General features: G+C 42.5%; 1 protein-coding gene across 1 annotated transcript in view; it reads left to right on the top strand.

Moving 5' to 3' along the window:
- Positions 1-14,771: 14,771 nt before the first annotated feature.
- LOC139664630 (glutamate receptor ionotropic, delta-1-like) overlaps positions 14,772-18,848 on the top strand; it is a gene marked incomplete at its 3' end in the record, with an annotated part of 202,338 nt that continues 198,261 nt past the window's right edge. Inside the window, exons 1-2 of the mRNA XM_071543537.1 lie at positions 14,772-14,850; positions 16,625-16,780. Of these exons, the coding sequence (XP_071399638.1) occupies positions 14,772-14,850; positions 16,625-16,780 (235 nt within the window). The remainder of the gene's footprint in view (positions 14,851-16,624; positions 16,781-18,848) is intronic.

Genomic DNA, 18,848 nt, shown 5'->3' with positions numbered 1-18,848 from the left:
TTTTCACAAACCAAAACAGCTGTGTTTTTAGCTTATCCACCAATGTATTTTTGAGTTTATCTAATGGGTTTAAGGGTTTCGTTTCATTCAATTCAAGGGCTGTAGAATTCCTCAACCCATAGAGGAGGTTGGAATCCTTCAACTGAAGTTACAGCATGAAAATATGAAAATTGGCTAAATTAGAGTCACAAGGTTTTCACATGACATCAACAATATGCAACCTGTAAGCATCGCCAAACCAACTTTATCCTTCAGTACCTATTAAACAGACATTGTGTACATCTGCGTCATCAAGATTCTGCCAGCGATTCACCTATTTACATTAGCAGCCTCAGCAGACTGTAGCTGTGATTCAGCCGCTGGGAGCAGATCGCTGTCTGGAGAGACTGTCTGAAACTGCCAGGGTTCAGCCTGGTGCTTTCTCTGCACACACACACACACACACACACACACACACACACACTGCATGTGTGTGAAATAGGAAACAGCTGGGGTCCACCACCCTCAGAGAATAAACTCAGAAGTGTTAAAGCACTGGAGCAGGACCGCGGCTCGGTCCTGTGCTGGTTAAAGAAACTCTAACCCCCCCCTTCTCTCCCTCTCTCTCTCCCTCTCCCCCTCACGCACACACACACACACACACACACACACACACACAGACTACATTACCATCATAAACAGCTCTCCCATTGAGACAAGTAAGGGTTAAAGCTTGGCGAGGTGTTCAGAAAGGTAGACCCTTTGGACCGTTCTCTTGCTGCTTAGCAACGTCCACACACACACACACACACACACACATACACACACACACACACACACACACACGCTGCTTCCTTCAACCAACCAAATGATGAAACAATGCTGTCTCGCTCAAATACTTTGCTCACATTCCCAAACTGCATAGATCAAGATATTTGCTGGAAATATTTCTACATAATCATATGGGTTTTAAGATAGAGATTAACAACATAGTGTCCTGATTACGCTGTAATATCAAGGCTTAACAAGGGTATTTTTGAATCTGTTCCATCCATGAGTTTCGATTGCTATTTTGGTCATTTTAAAGCAATTTGAAAACCCATTTATGCTATTGATTACATGCCACTACATGGCTTAAGCTCAGTTCTTGCTGAAGTATTTCTTTTGAATGGTGATCAAACAGTTGTCACAGCAATCTGGTTAAACCATACATTAAACAAATCTCATCAACAACCCACCAGCCATTTAGAGTCAAACATTCTCCCGGCCTAAAGTATAAATGAAAAATCCGCAGGCATACACACATATACATACACATAGACACACACACATGAACACACTTGAACATACACACAGTTTTTCCTGTCACAGCCATTGTGAGTAATGCTGTTATCATCTGTCGGCAAGAGGCAAGTTGCCTGCAGCCAAGGTAGACAGAGAGACAAAATAAAATATTATCCTCCCCCGAAGTGCCTGGGGCAGGCCAAAAAACAAAGAGACCCATGGTCTAGCACACTTTTCATATCTGTTTTATTAACAGAAATAAATTTGCAATCATGTCAAAATCTCCAATGTCTTGCATAAAGGCAGCAGCCATAGGTGTCTCTGTGACAAACTGATCAAGAGCGCTCTTGATAAGCACTCTTTGAACACATCTGCCATGAATTTTATGTTATGGCCATGTGGGTGCCCATGTCATTTGATTGGTTTTAATGAGTTTATGAAAGGGTTTTGATAAAGTTGCTTCAAATGGCAAGTTTTATTAACTCATCTTATTGACTTGATCACTTTTAGTCATCTCATATCTAATTAAATATAGGAAAATGGAGGTGTGATTCAATGAAGTCCAAGCATTCTTTGCTGTTTACTGTTTCCTTTTCTTGATTGGCTGTTGATAATGTTTTCATTTTTGTTTTTTTGTTTGTTTTCATCTTTGCTATATTGCTTTAGAGCGTACTAAATCATGCACTTTGAACTTGCATTTGGCTCTTGGCTGTGTGAGTGCTTCTGCTTGGAAAGTACCCTTTGTGTTGCATATGGTAACTCAAACATCCACCTTTCAGCCAAAGACAAATCCCTCCTGGCCAAAAAGGCTCTATCCGCCTGTGCTGGCCCTCAATCATGGCTGCTGTGCTACAGAGGAAACAGAATGATTATTGAATCCAAATGAAAGAAAGGAGTGCCAAAGTTCAGCACTATTGTACCTGTCTCCTCTGAGTGTGAGCGGTGTCGTATTGCCGCAGGGAAGCCCATTTCAATCTGAATGACAGTCACATCAAGTAATGTACATTTATAGGAGTATTCATGACTTTGTCATTACTGTAAAGTCTTAACGGCATATATTTAAAATGATCTAGGGCCTCCCTCGGCGGGCTAATATCCTACTCCAATCATGTTTGTGTCATTGAATGGATCACCCAGCACCTCGTCATCAAATGCAGTGTGACAGTTAACGTAATAGGCCTGCAACACTAGACTATATCATCTGCCAATTAATTAATCCAATAGAGCCTGGCTAGGCCTATTAAATCCCATTCTAATTAATCAGATGCCACCAGGATACTCTGTCATTTACCCCAAATTTGAAGGATAATTACCCAAATGGAAGCCAGTAATATAACTGCAGGGATTTTTTTTTAATAATATCTGCTTTTAAATAAGAAAATGGGCATAGTCCTGCATATTTTCAGCATTGGGGTGACAGATTTACCGGGATGTTAATTAATCTTGGCTGTGAGTGGTAACCGGCTGTGGGGGGACATTTCTGCATGGCGACTCTCGTAACTGAGTGTCAGGATGAGCTTTGCAAGTAGCGGAGTGGAAAGCATAAATTCAGAGCAATTGCAAGGAAATTCAATTTGGTTTCATATCACTAGTGCTTATTGTGTTGAATTTTGTCATTAGGCTCTAGGCTTTAAGTTCTTAAACGTAATCCTCGGGGAGAGAGCAAGGGGGAAGGGTGACACCCCATAGAGTTAAAAGGAGACCAGGGATTGAGCTGAGTACTAACACTCTTGTCGTCTCTACCTTTAACACACAGTATGTGAGGGAGACATTTTTCAGGTACATCTGTGAAGGTGGCAGTGAGAGGGGAAAAAAGGAAGAGAGTGAGACTGGGAGAGTGTGAGAGAGATTGAAAGGGGAGAGAGGAAGATGGGGGCGAGAGACAGTCAGACAGTTTGCTAGTTCAGTATACAGGGCCAACTTTTCAGAGCGCTGTCTCCAACCTGGACTTCATTATAAATAGATTAAAACTGCAAGCTTGGTGGGAGTCACTCTGGCTTTTCTCTCCCCTACAGCACTGTAAAATCTATGGAATTATTTATGTTGTGTACACAATGATAACGAACACAAACATAGGCGATCACCTATGGTGCTTAGCTCTTCAGCACAGCTCTGAAAAATATCACCGCTACCATGTGTCCAATTAGTTGCAGTGTAGTGCATGGTAAAGGGGATGTGGGTTGGTGGGGTGCAGAGGGGGTTCATGGAGATCTGTGTACCAGAGCCTTCGTATTATTAGAGAACTAACATGTCACTCTACACGGCAACAGTCACGCCGGTGCTGTACAGCAATTTGTACTGCAGTTAAAGTGCTTGTGCATAATGGCCACAGAACTGAATAACTTTCTGATGCTTCTGAATGCAAACAAAATAGATACAATTTCGAGACTTTTTTTTAATGGTCTGAAACACAAAAAAAGGATAATTGGAAAAAGAGCTGTTTCTCAGGTGGTACCAGAGCTTTATCAACCTCAGATAGGACCTCCTGTGTCTTTCCACTGTGCGTGTTCTCTGGCTACCAATTACTTTAATATGTTTGACTTAATTAAAATGGTTGAAATTGAACCCGATTGACCCATTCTTATAAACTAAACGACTCAAAGGGTTTTGTTTTTGTGCACATGTTGCCTAAGTGCAGGTAGATTTTTCAATGCGTTTCCATTAATTTGCTCCCTTTTAAACAACCTCATCTACTAATGACTGTCTTGCAGGCACAGCTGGAGTGAATTGTAGCTGACACAGGGTTTGGGTTCAATAACACTGCCCTGGGCACCCAAAACAAATGGCTGAATAATCGCTATTAGGTCTATGGATTGTAAACATCTCTGCAGGCAAAATTTACACTTTGCAGATTCTGCTAATGCTGGATAATAAGTCGCTGTGTTTGCTACAATAACAACATTTTATTAGGGGTCCAAGCACGTAGTGCTTGGAACCCTATTGTATTTGCGGGAATTATTCTGCTTCTTTCTTTCTTTCTTTCTTTCTTTCTTTCTTTCTTTCTTTCTTTCTTTCTTTCCTTTTCTCCGCTAAAAGTATCTGCAGCTCAGAAACCATAAGTCCTACAGCAACCATATTTGACAGGTGGGCTCCTATGGCACACCGCTACTCAGGCAAGGCAGCCCATGCACATTGGCCAGATGGTGGCGCTATAACAAGCAACTTTACGTTTTGGCCAATAACTTCTGAACCGTGTATCGCAGACTGAAAATTCTTGTGTTCCTAGATTCTTTGGAATGTGCCGAGTCCAACCCATCACTTTCAATGTCGACCATATTGTATTGTCCGACATTTTGAATTATTTAACCTCCTAGGCCATTCATCCAATTCACATGGACCTTGGTATGGAGAATCTTGGGACCGTCCTCTTTCAAAGTTGTATAAAGGTCATTGATAGGTCAAATGGTTTGGCTTTTATCGACCAATAAACTTTTAACGAAACACGCCATAACACTAAATTGGCCATAACTCATTAACCATTCATCTAATCAAGCCAAAATTTGAACCTCATGTTGAGAAGTGTTGCGTGAACACACCCACAAAAGCATTTTCAGCTCTACCACTGGTGGGTGCTACAAATGCAAAAAGTTCATATCTCATAATTGACATAATTTTTATGAAAATTTTTACACATGTTCTAGGATGATGTCCAAGTCCATCCATGAAATTTGGTCATTATTGATGAAAGTGGGCATGGTTTATTGCATAATAACCAAATCTTCATTGGTATTAAAGTCACAACTTCAAAAATTCATTAAAAATCAGCCGTATGTCCTAGAGAGCTGAAATTTTCAGAACATGTCGGCTGAAGTGAGATAAATCTTTCGTACACTGGTACATACCCCCGATTCTGACGTCGCCCCCCTTTGTTTATAGCAAAATCTGACTGTGATCCCACAGTGTTGTCCCCCAAAACCATATGTTACAGGAACAAAACAACATGATTTTAGAACTCGCCATATTTTAATTATTAAACAGCCCAAAAATTATAATGATATCTTGAAAACTGAGCGTACAGTAAATGGAAATGTGCAGCTGCAAATAGTTTGATAAATTGACAATGTGATATGTTCAAGATAGTTTGATCAATCTTCATCAAACTAAATACAAATGATGTCTGGACTGTCAAGATGATGTCTGTAAAGCCATGTGTAAATTGATTAATGTAGCGCACTAGTACAGTTATAATATTCTTTCTGAGGCTTTCAATATGGTTTGGACTAGCACCTGTGACCTATCACTTGTCACAAAAGTACATCAACACTAAATCACACAGCGTAGAAAACTCAAAGCAGGTGTTTGACATCATCTGTCAATGGCAAAATACCTGAATGGCATCACTGATTGGGGTGTGGCCAGACCTTTCAACCCATAGAGAGCAGTGCAGCAGCGGCTTTCTGGCCCATGTGATTTAGTATTGTTTTATTCGTTAATGGAGAGTACTACAATGTTCTATAAAGTGATTAGCACTGTCAGTCTGTCAATCATAGGCTGCAGTGTCACACTACTTCTCCCTTTAGTTCGTTTCTCCTCACTAAACCTATAACAGGCCTTTGGCTCAGTAGGTAAAGCATCAGCCTTTCATGTGGAAGTTTGTATGTTCAAATCCAGACTTGTCCTTTCCAAAGTCATTAGTCATCAAGGACAAATAATAGAAAGTTTGGCCGTTGTGAACAACTCCAGCAATGTGGTTGCAATGACAAGATTAACTTGACAGAAGTCACGGGCCAACACAAAAGCCGGTGTTAGACTGCATGTTTGAACTTCACATGTCAGTTTTTGTTTGTGTCTTTCTACATTCTGTAATGTTTTGTCTATCTGTCTGTCTTATCAAATTGTGCTTGAACCCCGCAATCGCCGCTTGCGGCTATATTTTCATTATGAATTCATGGGCAAATATTCCATACGGATACTATTATTTAAACAGGACTGAAACGGTTTCAATTTAGGTAGTGTGATAAAAAAAAAACTATTTCAGATTTTTGGTGTGTTTGGTGTTTACTGGTTGCTAGTGATAGATAGATAGATAGATTGATAGATAGATAGATAGATAGATAGATAGACAGACAGACAGACAGACAGACAGACAGACAGACAGACAGACAGACAGACAGATAGATAGATAGATAGATAGATTAGCTTTGAACAATGAATTATGGCCAGGAATGACAGAAAACACTGACCACATTTGGCATATTATAATGATAGTTATGCATGGTAACTCGTGTTCTATGGTCACAGGTGGATCATAGAACTAGATACAACTGGTGAAAGTAAGCATCTTTCAGGTCTGTCGTGGTGAACAAGCCGCCTCGCTGAACCAATTCTAATCTTTTTAGTGTAAGCATGTGGAATGCACACATTGAGAGGGCAGAGATCCAGTATAGGGCTCATATCGCCAGTTTTCTCGGGTACAAGGAAATAACTGGAGTATAGACCTCTGTTTCTGTCCTCCGGAGGAGCTACAGAAATAGCCTCTTTCTGTAAAAGTTCCTGAATTTCCTGTGGAAGAGCAGCTGTGCTCTCTTCCAAGGTCATGAATGACTGTTTCACTCCGTTGAATGGCGGTGGAACACAACAAAACTGGACGGCACTGTGGAGCGGAGGCTAGATATGGTTCATACATGACTTTGGCCTTCTCTGCTGCCGATCAGCCCAGCAAGGCCAGATCATGCTCATGGGGGACCGGACCAATCGGATGCGCTGCTCGCAGGAGGGGGCGTGGCACGGGATTGCTGTCTGAAAACCAGCAGTCTTGCCTCCGCTTTATGCAGCCTGCTCTCAATAGCCCCTGGATGTCGTTTGAGCAAAGCACAGATGTCAGCAGAGCGAGCAGATTGGAAAGAGTGATTGTGATTTTGAACAGCCCGCTCTTCCCCGCCTAGCTGGCTGTAGAGCCGGAGAGGCTGACAGGGAAAAGGGACTTGTCAGCGAGATCTGCTCTCAGCTGGGTCGTTCAATAATGGCAGCGGAGCTTCCCCTGTGGTTCTCGAATGAGCTGGCGTCCAGCCTAAGGGTGGGTCATATGTGAGAGCCTGCTCTCAACACTGGAGCTCATGTGGCCGGTGGAGAGTCATATCAAACTCCTCCACCAATAGGGAGGTCTTGCCTGTCAACAGTCCCAGGTTGGTGGCCACCAGTGCCAACTGAGGTGCCTGGTGGAATATTTTGTTAAAGTATTCCACCGTCTCCTTATCCTTGGCCTGAAATGGAATACGCTTCCCTGACCAGTAGCAGAGCTGGGAGAAAAATGGGCGGGGGAGAGCCGGCAGCAGGAGATCTGTGACCAGAGAGCAGTTGCCACACTCCGCCTCACTGTCGTCACATTCCCACCGCAGCTCTGGGGAGCGGCAGAATTGGCTCGAGTGCTGCTGGCGCCTTGTAGAAAAAAGGGCCGGCAGTCGCATCCCGGCAGTTCCGCTATCCCCAGAGACTCATGCTTGGCGCCGAGGCACTTGAAGCATTGCTGGTGGGGATCGCCCCCGGCAACCAGTCTGGACATGTCGGGCAATACTTTGCTAGCGGAGTGTCAGACGAAGCCGTCCTCGGCAATGTTGTTGTCTTCAGGTGCTAAAGAAAAGTGGATGCAGAGTGTAGGTGCACTCGCCTAATATAGGGTGCAGTGCCATAGGGTTGTATAGGCTCATTCTGATTGGCTAAGCACTTGCATTAAAATTTTCAGTGCACTGAGGCAACTAGATGAGCGAGATCAATAGAGCCCCGTTAAAGGGTGAAGCGTGTGTGAAATAGAGCAACCAATCTGAAACCACAACAGATCATACAAGTGGTGTATTTTGTGTTTACTACATATGATTTATTTTCACATTTCTATTTGGTTTGTAGGAATCGTTTAGAGGGAGACATAACATTTTAGAAAAGAATAGATATGAGCTGTGGTGAGGCCTGTAGGGGAATGTGTGCTTCTGATAAAAGGGTGGATCTGGATTCCATTGGTAGAACTACATTTTTTAAGACTGGGTTCCTGAGTGATACTAAATCTGAAAGTTGTGTCCCTGGCTGGAAAAGTTAGAAGAGCTCCTGCACTAGGCAGCTGTCAAAGTTCCCAGCTACAGGATGATACAGATAGACCTACATTTCCAACCATTTCCGAGCTTCTATTGTCAGGTATATTTTCTCCATACATACCATAATGGATATATTTATTACCCAATATATATTTCACAAAGATTACAGTACAGTATAATGTTGAAATATATAATGATGCATCATGAGGGGAGTCAACAAGTCACTCTTATTGAAATGCAGAGACTGTCATGGAGGTTGTGCTTATTCTCCCATAACATGATTAATCTATAATGTTACCTCGGGCTGTGTATTTGGAAGGGAGAGTCTTGCTTATTCACCTCTAGTGCTGCACACAGTTATTATTATTCCCTCCACATTCCTGCCTGACATGAATGGATTTTCAACTTGTCTAAGATTTAACCCTCTTCCAAATTGGTGCAGGGGCCTGATACGATTACATCCAGGATCACAATGCGACAGACAAGCCCAACTACACCGTTCCTGTCTGCACACTCACAATATTAAAGTGTCATCCACCCTGGTGAGACTATTCCACTATGAATGTGACAAACCAACTACTGTATAAATAGGCTAACCCACTTCTATCATGGTGGAGCAATTATGCTGCACTTATACTGCAGTCCTCACTGCTAATATCAGGCGACACAGACATATGCCAGGGACCTACTGTGGTAGTTGGGGGCAGGACTATGATGTGATCTAATTGTGTTGACACACAACTGTGTTGCACATTTGGCTGCATGCGGCCAACCCTGTCCACTCCTTTCCACAGTCCACTGATATGTTTAGCCAAGGTTAAAGGCTAATGAAGTGATTTTAAGCTCAGACTTTGGATTACAGTACATCACTAGTTATCAAATCACACTTCCATGCGCAGAGGAGAAGTGCTTACACAATTTGAAAGAGATAAGAGGATTTCTTCAACTTCTGCCCTTTACTTTATGAGATAAGCACCTATCAGTACAAATTGTTGAAAAGCATTCACAATGGCCCCTTGTTATGAGCTACCTTGAACTGAATGGAACAAAATGATTTGTATAGTCCTTTTGGATTCAGCAGATGCTGCGAATACACAATAGGCCTAATCAATGAAGGCAGAGACCTGTCACAGTAGTGCAAGGCATGTGTAAGAGATTGTAAACAACAATAATTTCACAGGAAGCCATCTGCTCTGCCGCGGGTCATGCATTAGAAAATAACTGAATATTAAACGGAGGCATGGGAAACATCAGAAGGATGTGAGGCCCCAGAAAGCAAGGACACCATCCTATAGGAACAATTAATTATGTCAAGATTATCTCCCAGTCATCTTGCCTAAAGCTTTTGGTAAAAAGAGCACTTAAGTTTATTTGGGATGAAGGAGAGGCCAGTTTGACGAGGGACAATAGGCCAGAAGAACGGGTCCACTGTGTTACAGTGGTAATTATCCATGCATGGCTAAAGACAAATTTTATTTTCTCCATCCGTTGTGCTTTGATGCTTCTGTGACAACTTCTCTTTGTCTAAATCAACTTTTTGGCCTTCCACAAAAAGGAGGAGAAAAAACCCTGTCTCTCCTTTCCACTTCATTGCTCCAGCCATAAACGTTAATGACTCGGGTTTGTGTGACAGTGAAATTCCACCTTCATCGCTCAAAGCAGCCGTGACCTAACCGACAATGTCTCTGTGACTGTTTGCAGCACTTTTGAGACTAACTTATGTTGACAACCACGGAGGTGCACTCCATAAGAAGAGCTGAAAGAACAAAACACTCTGAGAGACGCCTACAACTTTAGAAATTTGGCAATAATGAAAGCATTTTGGGACGCATTTGGACCTAAAACAGAGCAGGTATGAATCAACCGCATAACAAACCCAGAAATGTGTGATTATCCATTGGATGGCCTACTTTCCATGAAAAGGTATTCCCTCTGTCATATGAAATCTAATTACTATTAATGCATAGTCCCAGCCTACTCATGGCGCGAGACACATTGCTATTCATCTCATAAATACCATACTATATGCAGAAAATAAATATTAAAAGATACATTCTTTTCAATGCTTCTATCTGATACATGGTTATAGCTGACATGGGAAGAGAGCAAGACTTCCCACTTATACTTACAAATCCTCACTATTTAAAGCCTCTTCTTTTTCATCACAACTCACATGAACATGAACCAGAAATAGAACGGTCTCTTGATACAATAAAAATGTATCTCACATGTAATGCAGTTAGCCTGTCCTTGGTTATTAGCGTCACGTGTATTCTTTACCCTGTGATCTAGGTGTACTAATTATGCTCCTCTTGTGTTAGCTGTTTAAAAAATTATAGAGGTTTGGAAAGCAACAACAGAAAGGCAGTAAATATTTTATTTTCACGATCAAACATCCCAGATGCAGGGAACATATAACGATTATAGAATACCTTTATTGCAGTCGGGGTGTTATAATTAGTCAGGTGGAACTGATTTTATGCAGTTTCAGCATAATCAGGCACATTATGTATTGTGAAAATGCATTACTTTCTCATAGACACACACGCACGCACCCACGCACACACACACGCACAGAAAAAAATACCCAGATTTGTGTAGGTATTTGGCCATACTGAGCACAATCTTGTTACATCTCTGAAACATATTGCTTCAAAGATCAATAAAATTAAGAAATTAACCCCCTTAATTGCTGATATGTAATTCCTCTAATGCTTATAAGTAAGAGGACTGTTCATTGCTAAAATTATGGCGGCTACATCATCCTACTACAAACATGATGAAAACATTCACATTCACATTTACCATGTTCAAAATGTCAATCCTTGTATCAAGTGCTCTGTCAATAAATTTAAGAATTAATAAAAGTATGGTTTTTTTTTTTTGGAAGGGTTACTTTTTGGTTTGCATCTGGATAACAGAATGGGCCTGTAAAGGAAAAATCAACCCATATAGCAAAATGACTATTTTCATAAACTGAATGGCTTTGTAAAAAGATATTAAAGATTAAAGATAATAATAGATTGTTTGGGTTTTTGGTAAATTTCAATTTTTCATGTTTTTTTTTTTTTTTTTTTGGATGCCAGTGGATCAGCTCCAAATCCAAATCTCAAGGTTAACCTTTCCGTTTTTATCCCTCTGGTACCAAAATAGACTGATGCGCTACACTGTGTGAACTGTAGTTGGGATAAAAGGGCAATAACTCCACTCCAATATCTTACAGGATGATTTTTTTATTCAAGTTCTCAAAACCAATGTTCCCTATCCATTGATATCAGCCACTTTGCTGAGCACTGTTATTTTCTTATGAACTACAAGATATTCAGATGTAAAGGTCTAATGCTATTTTTCAGTTGATTTGAGTGCCACAGATTTTTTTTTTTTCAAAAACGTGTTCTAGACACTTTCTCAACTTCCCACTTTGCATATGTTTTATGTAAATGACATAGAAAACAATGGCGTGATTCTGAGATTTTGATGCTTGTTGTCATCACAAATGAAACATGAGTCGCCGTGAAAGATGGAGACGTTATGCGCAACAACAGCCGCAGTGTCTACAGGTGGCCAGTAGGGGTGGTGTGTGATTTTACAACGACTTTAAGACATCGGAGGCGTTGATGTTTATTCCTCCGCTGCAATGAAAGCCAGATGATACTGATGAGACTTTGACATGAAAGCTGGCTTGTTGTGATGTGGATTTATTTTTGTTTTGCTTCTGGAATAAATAAAAGGGCTGACACGCAGAAAATTAATATATTTGTGCAGTTGTGGCCCAAAATCGCTATTAAGTTTTTGAAGAAGTCTCCTGAAAAAAACCAAAACGAAACAAAAAAAAAAAAAAAACAACACTCCCACATGTCCGTCCATTTTGTGCATTGCTTTTGAACTAATTCCAGCAGTAGCCTATTTCTATCATCACTTCTCTATATTGTCAACAGAAAAAAAAAAAAAAAAAGTTTATTGGACAGTGAAATTGTTGACAGTGTTTGCTCTACAGGTGCGTTACACCTCGGACTTGTTCTCGGCAGTTCTGCAGCATTTGGCGGAGGCGCTGTCCACTCTGCCGGCGGTGCTGAAAGTTTACGCTCTGCGCTTCTGACAGACTTAACCAAACAATTAAGAGATATTTCCGTTTTGTGGCAGTCACGAGAAATATCCTTTAATTGTAAGATTATGCCTATCTATAGCAACCCCGTCTCCTCCGCGAGTTCTTCATCTTCTTCACGGCTTTGTCACAGACATTGTTAGGCGTAAATTGGATTTAGCGGCACCCTACATATGCAGTGCTGGCACCCTATAGTCTAATACGAGACAGCCTGTCCACGAATTAGCCCCAGCAAGCATTCTGCCATATTCCTGCAACAAAAAAACAGCGGGGGCATCAATTCATTTGTTCAGCGTTTTGCAGCGGGATCAATAAATTAGTCGAACAAGTCACACAGCCATAATCAAAGGATCAGCATTAAACTATACTGCGTTTGCCTCGTTCCCCTCAAAACTCTCCTCCTCTCAACTCCATCCAGTTGTTCTCCGGTTCTTTTATCGGGCGTTTTTGGCTTCTGTCACGTCTGTCCGTCATCCATCAGCCCTCACCGACGAACATGGTGTATAAAATCCTTTTCTCTGCCACATCAGCTGCGCTCCGGTGCCATTGAAGTACGTTGAAAATGTGACTCAACCGCTGTGCTCTGCATGTTTCCCTAAAAAAAATGCCAACTTCTCCAAAAGTAGCTTATTATTTACATCGCCGTCGACCTTTTATTTCTCAAGCCAGGCTGTGTGTTGGGTTTGCATGCTCTATGTATGAGCTTTCGATGGTCAGTGACTTATCCGTTTTTGGGGTAGGCATACAGGGTGTTAGGATATTTGCGCTGTCTGTTGTAACCTCCAATCTTTTTCTTTTTTTTTTTTTTCTTTTTTTTTTTTTTAGTTATCGGCTCTCCAAGCGTCTTTCTCCGGCTAGACCAAATCCCATTTCTACCCGGCTTGTCGGGACAGCAGCCGAGTCGTGAAGTCTCTGCAGTCACGTGGTCGAGACAGGACTGAAGGAGTGTGTTTTTTCGGAGTGTCTATAGACACACTGCAGAGCGCGTCATACTTCGAAAGCCACGCCCACCGTGGGGGGAAAACAATATCGCTAACAAACCGGCAAAAGCGGTGATCGGGAGGAAATCTTAACAGATATGGACAGCCTGACAAGGATTTTCCTGTTTTCGAGTAGACAAGTCTGTCAAAGAATTGTTTCAGCACACTGCCTCCAACAGAGAGGAGAAGGCACACTGAAAAAAATGAACTTAATTGGCCTCCATCAATGTCCCTTTTCAATAAAACTGGATAAATGATCCCACACAGTGGCCTGAAGTGAAATACTAAGACATTTACCACTACTTAATTTAAACACCAGGTAAGACAATAAGTTGACTTTGAATTGGAAATACAGCTATGCTTTTCAGACTATAAGTTTGAACGACGCTGACGTGACATGGGTTATTAAAGTGGATTGTTGTTAACTATCTTATGTTAGCTAACAAGTCAGTGAGATTTCTCATTACTTTTGCACCCTGGACTGGCAGTCAATACAGAGCAAACTATCCTGAGACCCACATGAATACAACTCTTCTGTTTTATAGAGAGGAATTGGCTCAGTAATGTTAGCTTAGTAGCAGCCTAATGTTAGGACAGCATGGTAGCTTTTAAACACTAACATTCAGGTTATCTTACAAGAATATAACTAGATAATTACTGGTAAGTTACTGACCAGTGACAAAATACTGCCCATAAGTGTAGTTAGTCTCAGGGTCCCAAAGTTTCCCCCTCTTCTACCACTGTCAGCGCCTCTCTCCTTGCGGCCTAGATCCCCATTTTTCTTCTCAACGGCTCCCTTGTTTTACTCGGGAGCCCAAACAACTGTAGGCTAATTCACGATTTTTAAGTTTGTTGGCTGTGAAGCCCACCACACAACAGCTTTTAGGCATGTTTAATTTGGGGAATAATGACAATGATGTACATTCAGTCACACAAGGTGAATGGAAAGCGGTGCAGCGGTTTCCCCCACGATGGGCGTGGCCTATTTTATGCACTGTCTCTATGTGAGCGTCTCTCCGTGTGTAGTTAGAGGGGTGTCCCTCCTCCGCATTTTTGCTGCTTGCCATGCTTTAGACACTGGAGCGCAGGGAGAGAGGCGAGAGTGAGAGAGGCAACGCCGGTCTCTCTCACCGGGCTACCTGTCTTTTCAGTCGTACCTCGGGTCCCCGTCGTCTTTTTGATCCCACCTTCCTGCCCAATCGGGTTCTTTTTCGTGGTCAAATAATCGGTGATACTTTTTAGGTAGGCTTTCTTGCGGCTTTTAAGCCTCTCTCTCAAAGACGGTGGTTCTGATTCGCAGTGGTTTTGATCATCTTCTCTTTTTTTTTTGTGGTGCTCCATTTGGATAGTAGGACAGCCGAGCAGAGCTTGGATGAGCTGCTTCGCTGAAATCCCGAGATGGAGTTGCTGTTGATCTGCCTTTCCCTGTGGATTTTCCAATGCAATTCGGCCAGAGCTGACTCCATCATACACATCGGTAAGGGTCCTATGACATTATCTGCGGTTTGGGTAAGACAGGTGTAAAGGCAAAGCGTGCGGGGATGCGCTAAAGCCCAGCCAGCGCATTCTGCGTTGATCGGTGGATTTTGTTGAGAGGGAGGGATAAATAGCCTATTCAGTTTGCACCCTATGTTTATACTTTGACTCTCAAGCGAGTTAAAAAGTTGGTGTTCAGTAAATGCACATGCCCTGACCTCTATTGCCCGAGAGATTTGCTGTTTCATTTTTTGTAATATTTGGCCAGGCATTTCTTACACTTTTCTTACACGGCAGATATCACTGCATTTATGTTGGCATCTGGTCTAAAGCAGTTATGTTAGTCATGCACTGTCGGCCTGTTAATTTCAATATGTATTCAAAACATCAGTTGCCGTAGCATAAAGCCTGTTTCGCTGAAGCTTTGGCGAAATGAATGTCCAATAGCCAAATGGATGAGGCTTTGCTGGACCAAGCTACCCCCTCTCCTTAACCGACAAGCCTCAACTTTCACTGGAACGTGCCTGCAATGTCAATAACCATACAGAGGGGATGTCAATGGGGCTTCGTTAGAGATGCAAAACGCATAGAGCCCCTTTGTACCCAAACTTCTAATCACTACTGCCTTTTTCAGACGTGGGGGTGGGGGTGGGGGGGTTCCTTTGGACTCGTCATTGATGTTGAAATGAAATCTGATGTAGTATTTTTCTCTTAACATCGGACTTATTTCTTACATGTTTCGTTTAAAATAAAATTGATGACCTCTCCTTTCCTCCCTTGCGTACACGCACACGCACACACACACACACACACACACACACACACACACACACACACACACACGCACACACACACACACACACACTCAGAGCGCGCATGCATTGAATAATTGCCTTGCTCCGCGTCTGGGGTTTTCGTGTCCCCTTTGACGCACATTGCCTAATGAATGGCGTGGTAATTTAAAATAAAAATGTCAATGTGACTGTGACCAAATTCGTCACAATGTTCCCCTGCTGCTGCACACTCACAGTTTACTGCAACAGTCTGGCAAGCAGCAGGTGCTCCATCACTGGCTAATACAGCGGTGGGACCGAATCCAGATAATATTGGCTGATGCCCCGAATAACGTTAGGTCACCCCAATTATACTTCTTGTTTCCAGAAACCTTTTTCAATAATATAAGCCTCCCAATAGCAGCTTGGTTCATTTTGATAAAGAGATAGAGTAAGAGAGAGAGAGAGAGAGAAGCTGCATGCCTCCCACACTAGGCCTGCACGATGTTTATTGGATGGGGTGCCACTGATCTCCTTTCATAGATATGACAGCCATTTATTTTGTAGATTGGCTAGTTTATGCAAAGCTTAATACAGCTGGAAGTTGGTGGGGGGAAAGGAGGAGTGGAGAGTGTAAAACCCGGTTCCCCAACGAGCCTACAGCACCCTGCCGCCTTGTCGCTCTCCGTGGTGCTGAAACCATGTCAAGGCGCTCCGCTCACCGCTTGAAGTGGATGCGCACATGTTACACGACTTATAAATAAACCGCACGAGGACGAGATTTGAACGAGTAAATTTCGCACACAATTAGACAATCTTTCCATCACTTTGACAGGTTTTTGGCATTAACATTGATAACATTACCATATACCCTATAGTAGCGCTGGCCCCAACAATGTAGGTAAAACGGATTGATCCCTGGGTGAACCTTCAGCATTTAATCACACTTCACTTGACCGTCTCGTTTCCCTGCGAGTAACTTTTGATCACTGTATTACACAGGTGCCATATTCGAAGAAAACGCTGTGAGGGATGACGAAATTTTCCAGCTTGCCATCTCAGACCTAAGTCTGAACGACGACATTCTGCAGAGCGAGAAAATCACCCACTCTGTGAAACTTATCGAGCCTAATAACCCCTTCCAGGCGGTCCAGGAAGGTAAGTGCTATTCGATGGAATCATTTTTGCAATCGATTGCCCTGCTGTTTTATTTCATTACTCGGGGCCGCAGGGCACGTCAGGAGCCCGGCCTTCTTTGCTGAGTCGCTAACCGCGTTGTGGTTACGATCTGGCGTGAAGCCCAATATTTATTGGGTAAAAGTCTTCAATGCATTGGTATCGCATGCCATCCGCCTATGAGCCGGTGTTGTTCATTTCACATTGTTTATCCGTCACTGTGATGGCTAGGGAACGTCGGAGCAGGCAATGATGATAATCCATCTTTCTCTGCGAGTGAAGGGAATGGCTGTGTGTGTTGCCACCTGCAAAGCACCGTGCCTCTGTGGCGGAACAAGGTGTCTTCTGTGGCTGAAAAGCTAGGTGGAAGCATTGAGTTAGAGCAAAGGAGCGAAACATAGTAATATGTTGTATAAGAGAAAAAAGAGAAAATCATTTCAAGATGATCAAGTATAATTCCAATACCAATACTTGACTAAAAGGCAGTGGGGGGGAAATATGTTTCGCTTTTGTGTCTGGTTAAAGGACAAGGCTGCGCCCTCTTTCATGCACATTCATCAACATTCACCTTTTTCCTTGATATGTTTTGTCTGCCTCATTTGGATTCTCCATAAGTCTTCGGAATCTACAGCCTCACAAAATAGAAAGGAAGTTAGCAATGGAATCTATTTTTTGCCAAGGTTATTTCTCTCTATCATTGAAAGGTGTTCTGACCCATACACTGTTGACTGCAAGAGTGATTAAAAATTCTTCTGCTAAAATGAATCATGAAGACTTTAATAGGTTCCAAGGGACCTTCAAAAGCCGTTTATGTCCCCTGTACTTAGGCACCAGCCTGTACTTTTGTCCCCAGTTGCACAAAGGCCTCGATGACTCATTGCTATTCAAAGAACCCCTGACAGCCACAGCCAGATGATAATATGTCCTGCCTTTTGCTATAATTCTTCCATGTCATTTAGCCATTGCACTTTACAATGTCTGCAATGTACATATTTCACTTCACATTGGATTTGTAACCTTCAGGGCTGATGAGGTTTGTATGGTGCAAAGCAGACCTGGATTAGGTTTCCCAGGTAGATACATGGAAAAGTTTAGCAATTAAACAAATCACTGGCAAATAATTGCCATTTGTGCAGTGTTATAAGTAGTTCAGTAGGACATACACAGTTACAGTATGCATAACATACATAGATTTCTTACATATACACCTTCTAGTCAGTGTACACAGCTTCACAATTGGCCTGTACCACTGAACCTGATGCTCTTTGAGTTGGTTTTCTTGTGACGACAATACTTCCTATTAACAAAACATGTCTGATGCCTGAACAGAAGCTGAAGGACACAACAACAGCTGACGCAGTGTGACTCTTGATTACAGGCACCAGAGCAGAAGAACAACTCTCCAAGAAAAAACAGGGAATTTGAGATAGATGGAGTGAGTGACTATGATTCATTGCAGAACTCTTATTCCTTGTTGCAACTTATTCAGAGCTTTCTCCTGTGATTGAGCTGCCTTTCGTCAGCCTTGATTGGGTATCATTTAACTTGCTTAATCACTGTTCGCAGTTAGGCTCCTGGTAATCAAATATTCAGAGAAGTGGGTGATTAGGGGGTATTTTTGGGGGAGGGTGCTAATGTGCAGTCGATGACACAAAGAATCGATGGGTGGCCCTGGACTCTTGGTGCACAAGACACAAGAGAGGGTGGTGAGTGTTGAGTGACATCCGGGATGAGTTGACCTTTTGCTTTGCTCTTTTGTTCGCTGCCATCCCACTGTGACTGGCAGTCAGGACCTTGCCAGCGCATGGCAAAGAGGGAAAGGAGGCAAGGGGAGGGGAGGACAGGCAGGCAGGGGGGTGAAGGGAGGAAAGAGTGAGGGGAATGAGGATGAGATGATAGAGGAGGGGAATACAACTGGGGGAAGAAAAGAAGAAAGGAGGCAGATGAGGGGTGAGAAGAGCAATGAGGATTAGAATAATCATCACTACCAGCAAAGATGGGCAAAATTGGGAAGAGGAGAGGAGAGGCAGTGAAGAGAATTATGATCAAG

Source organism: Centroberyx affinis, unplaced genomic scaffold, assembly GCF_046629955.1.
Source record: "Centroberyx affinis isolate AG114_WGS23_722 - 3 ecotype Tasmania unplaced genomic scaffold, CSIRO-AGI_Caff_v1 ptg004340l_1, whole genome shotgun sequence".
In the NCBI taxonomy this organism is placed as follows: Eukaryota; Metazoa; Chordata; class Actinopteri; order Beryciformes; family Berycidae; genus Centroberyx; species Centroberyx affinis.
The sequence above is the reverse complement of the archived record's forward strand: the minus strand, read 5'-3'. Positions and strand labels throughout refer to the sequence as shown.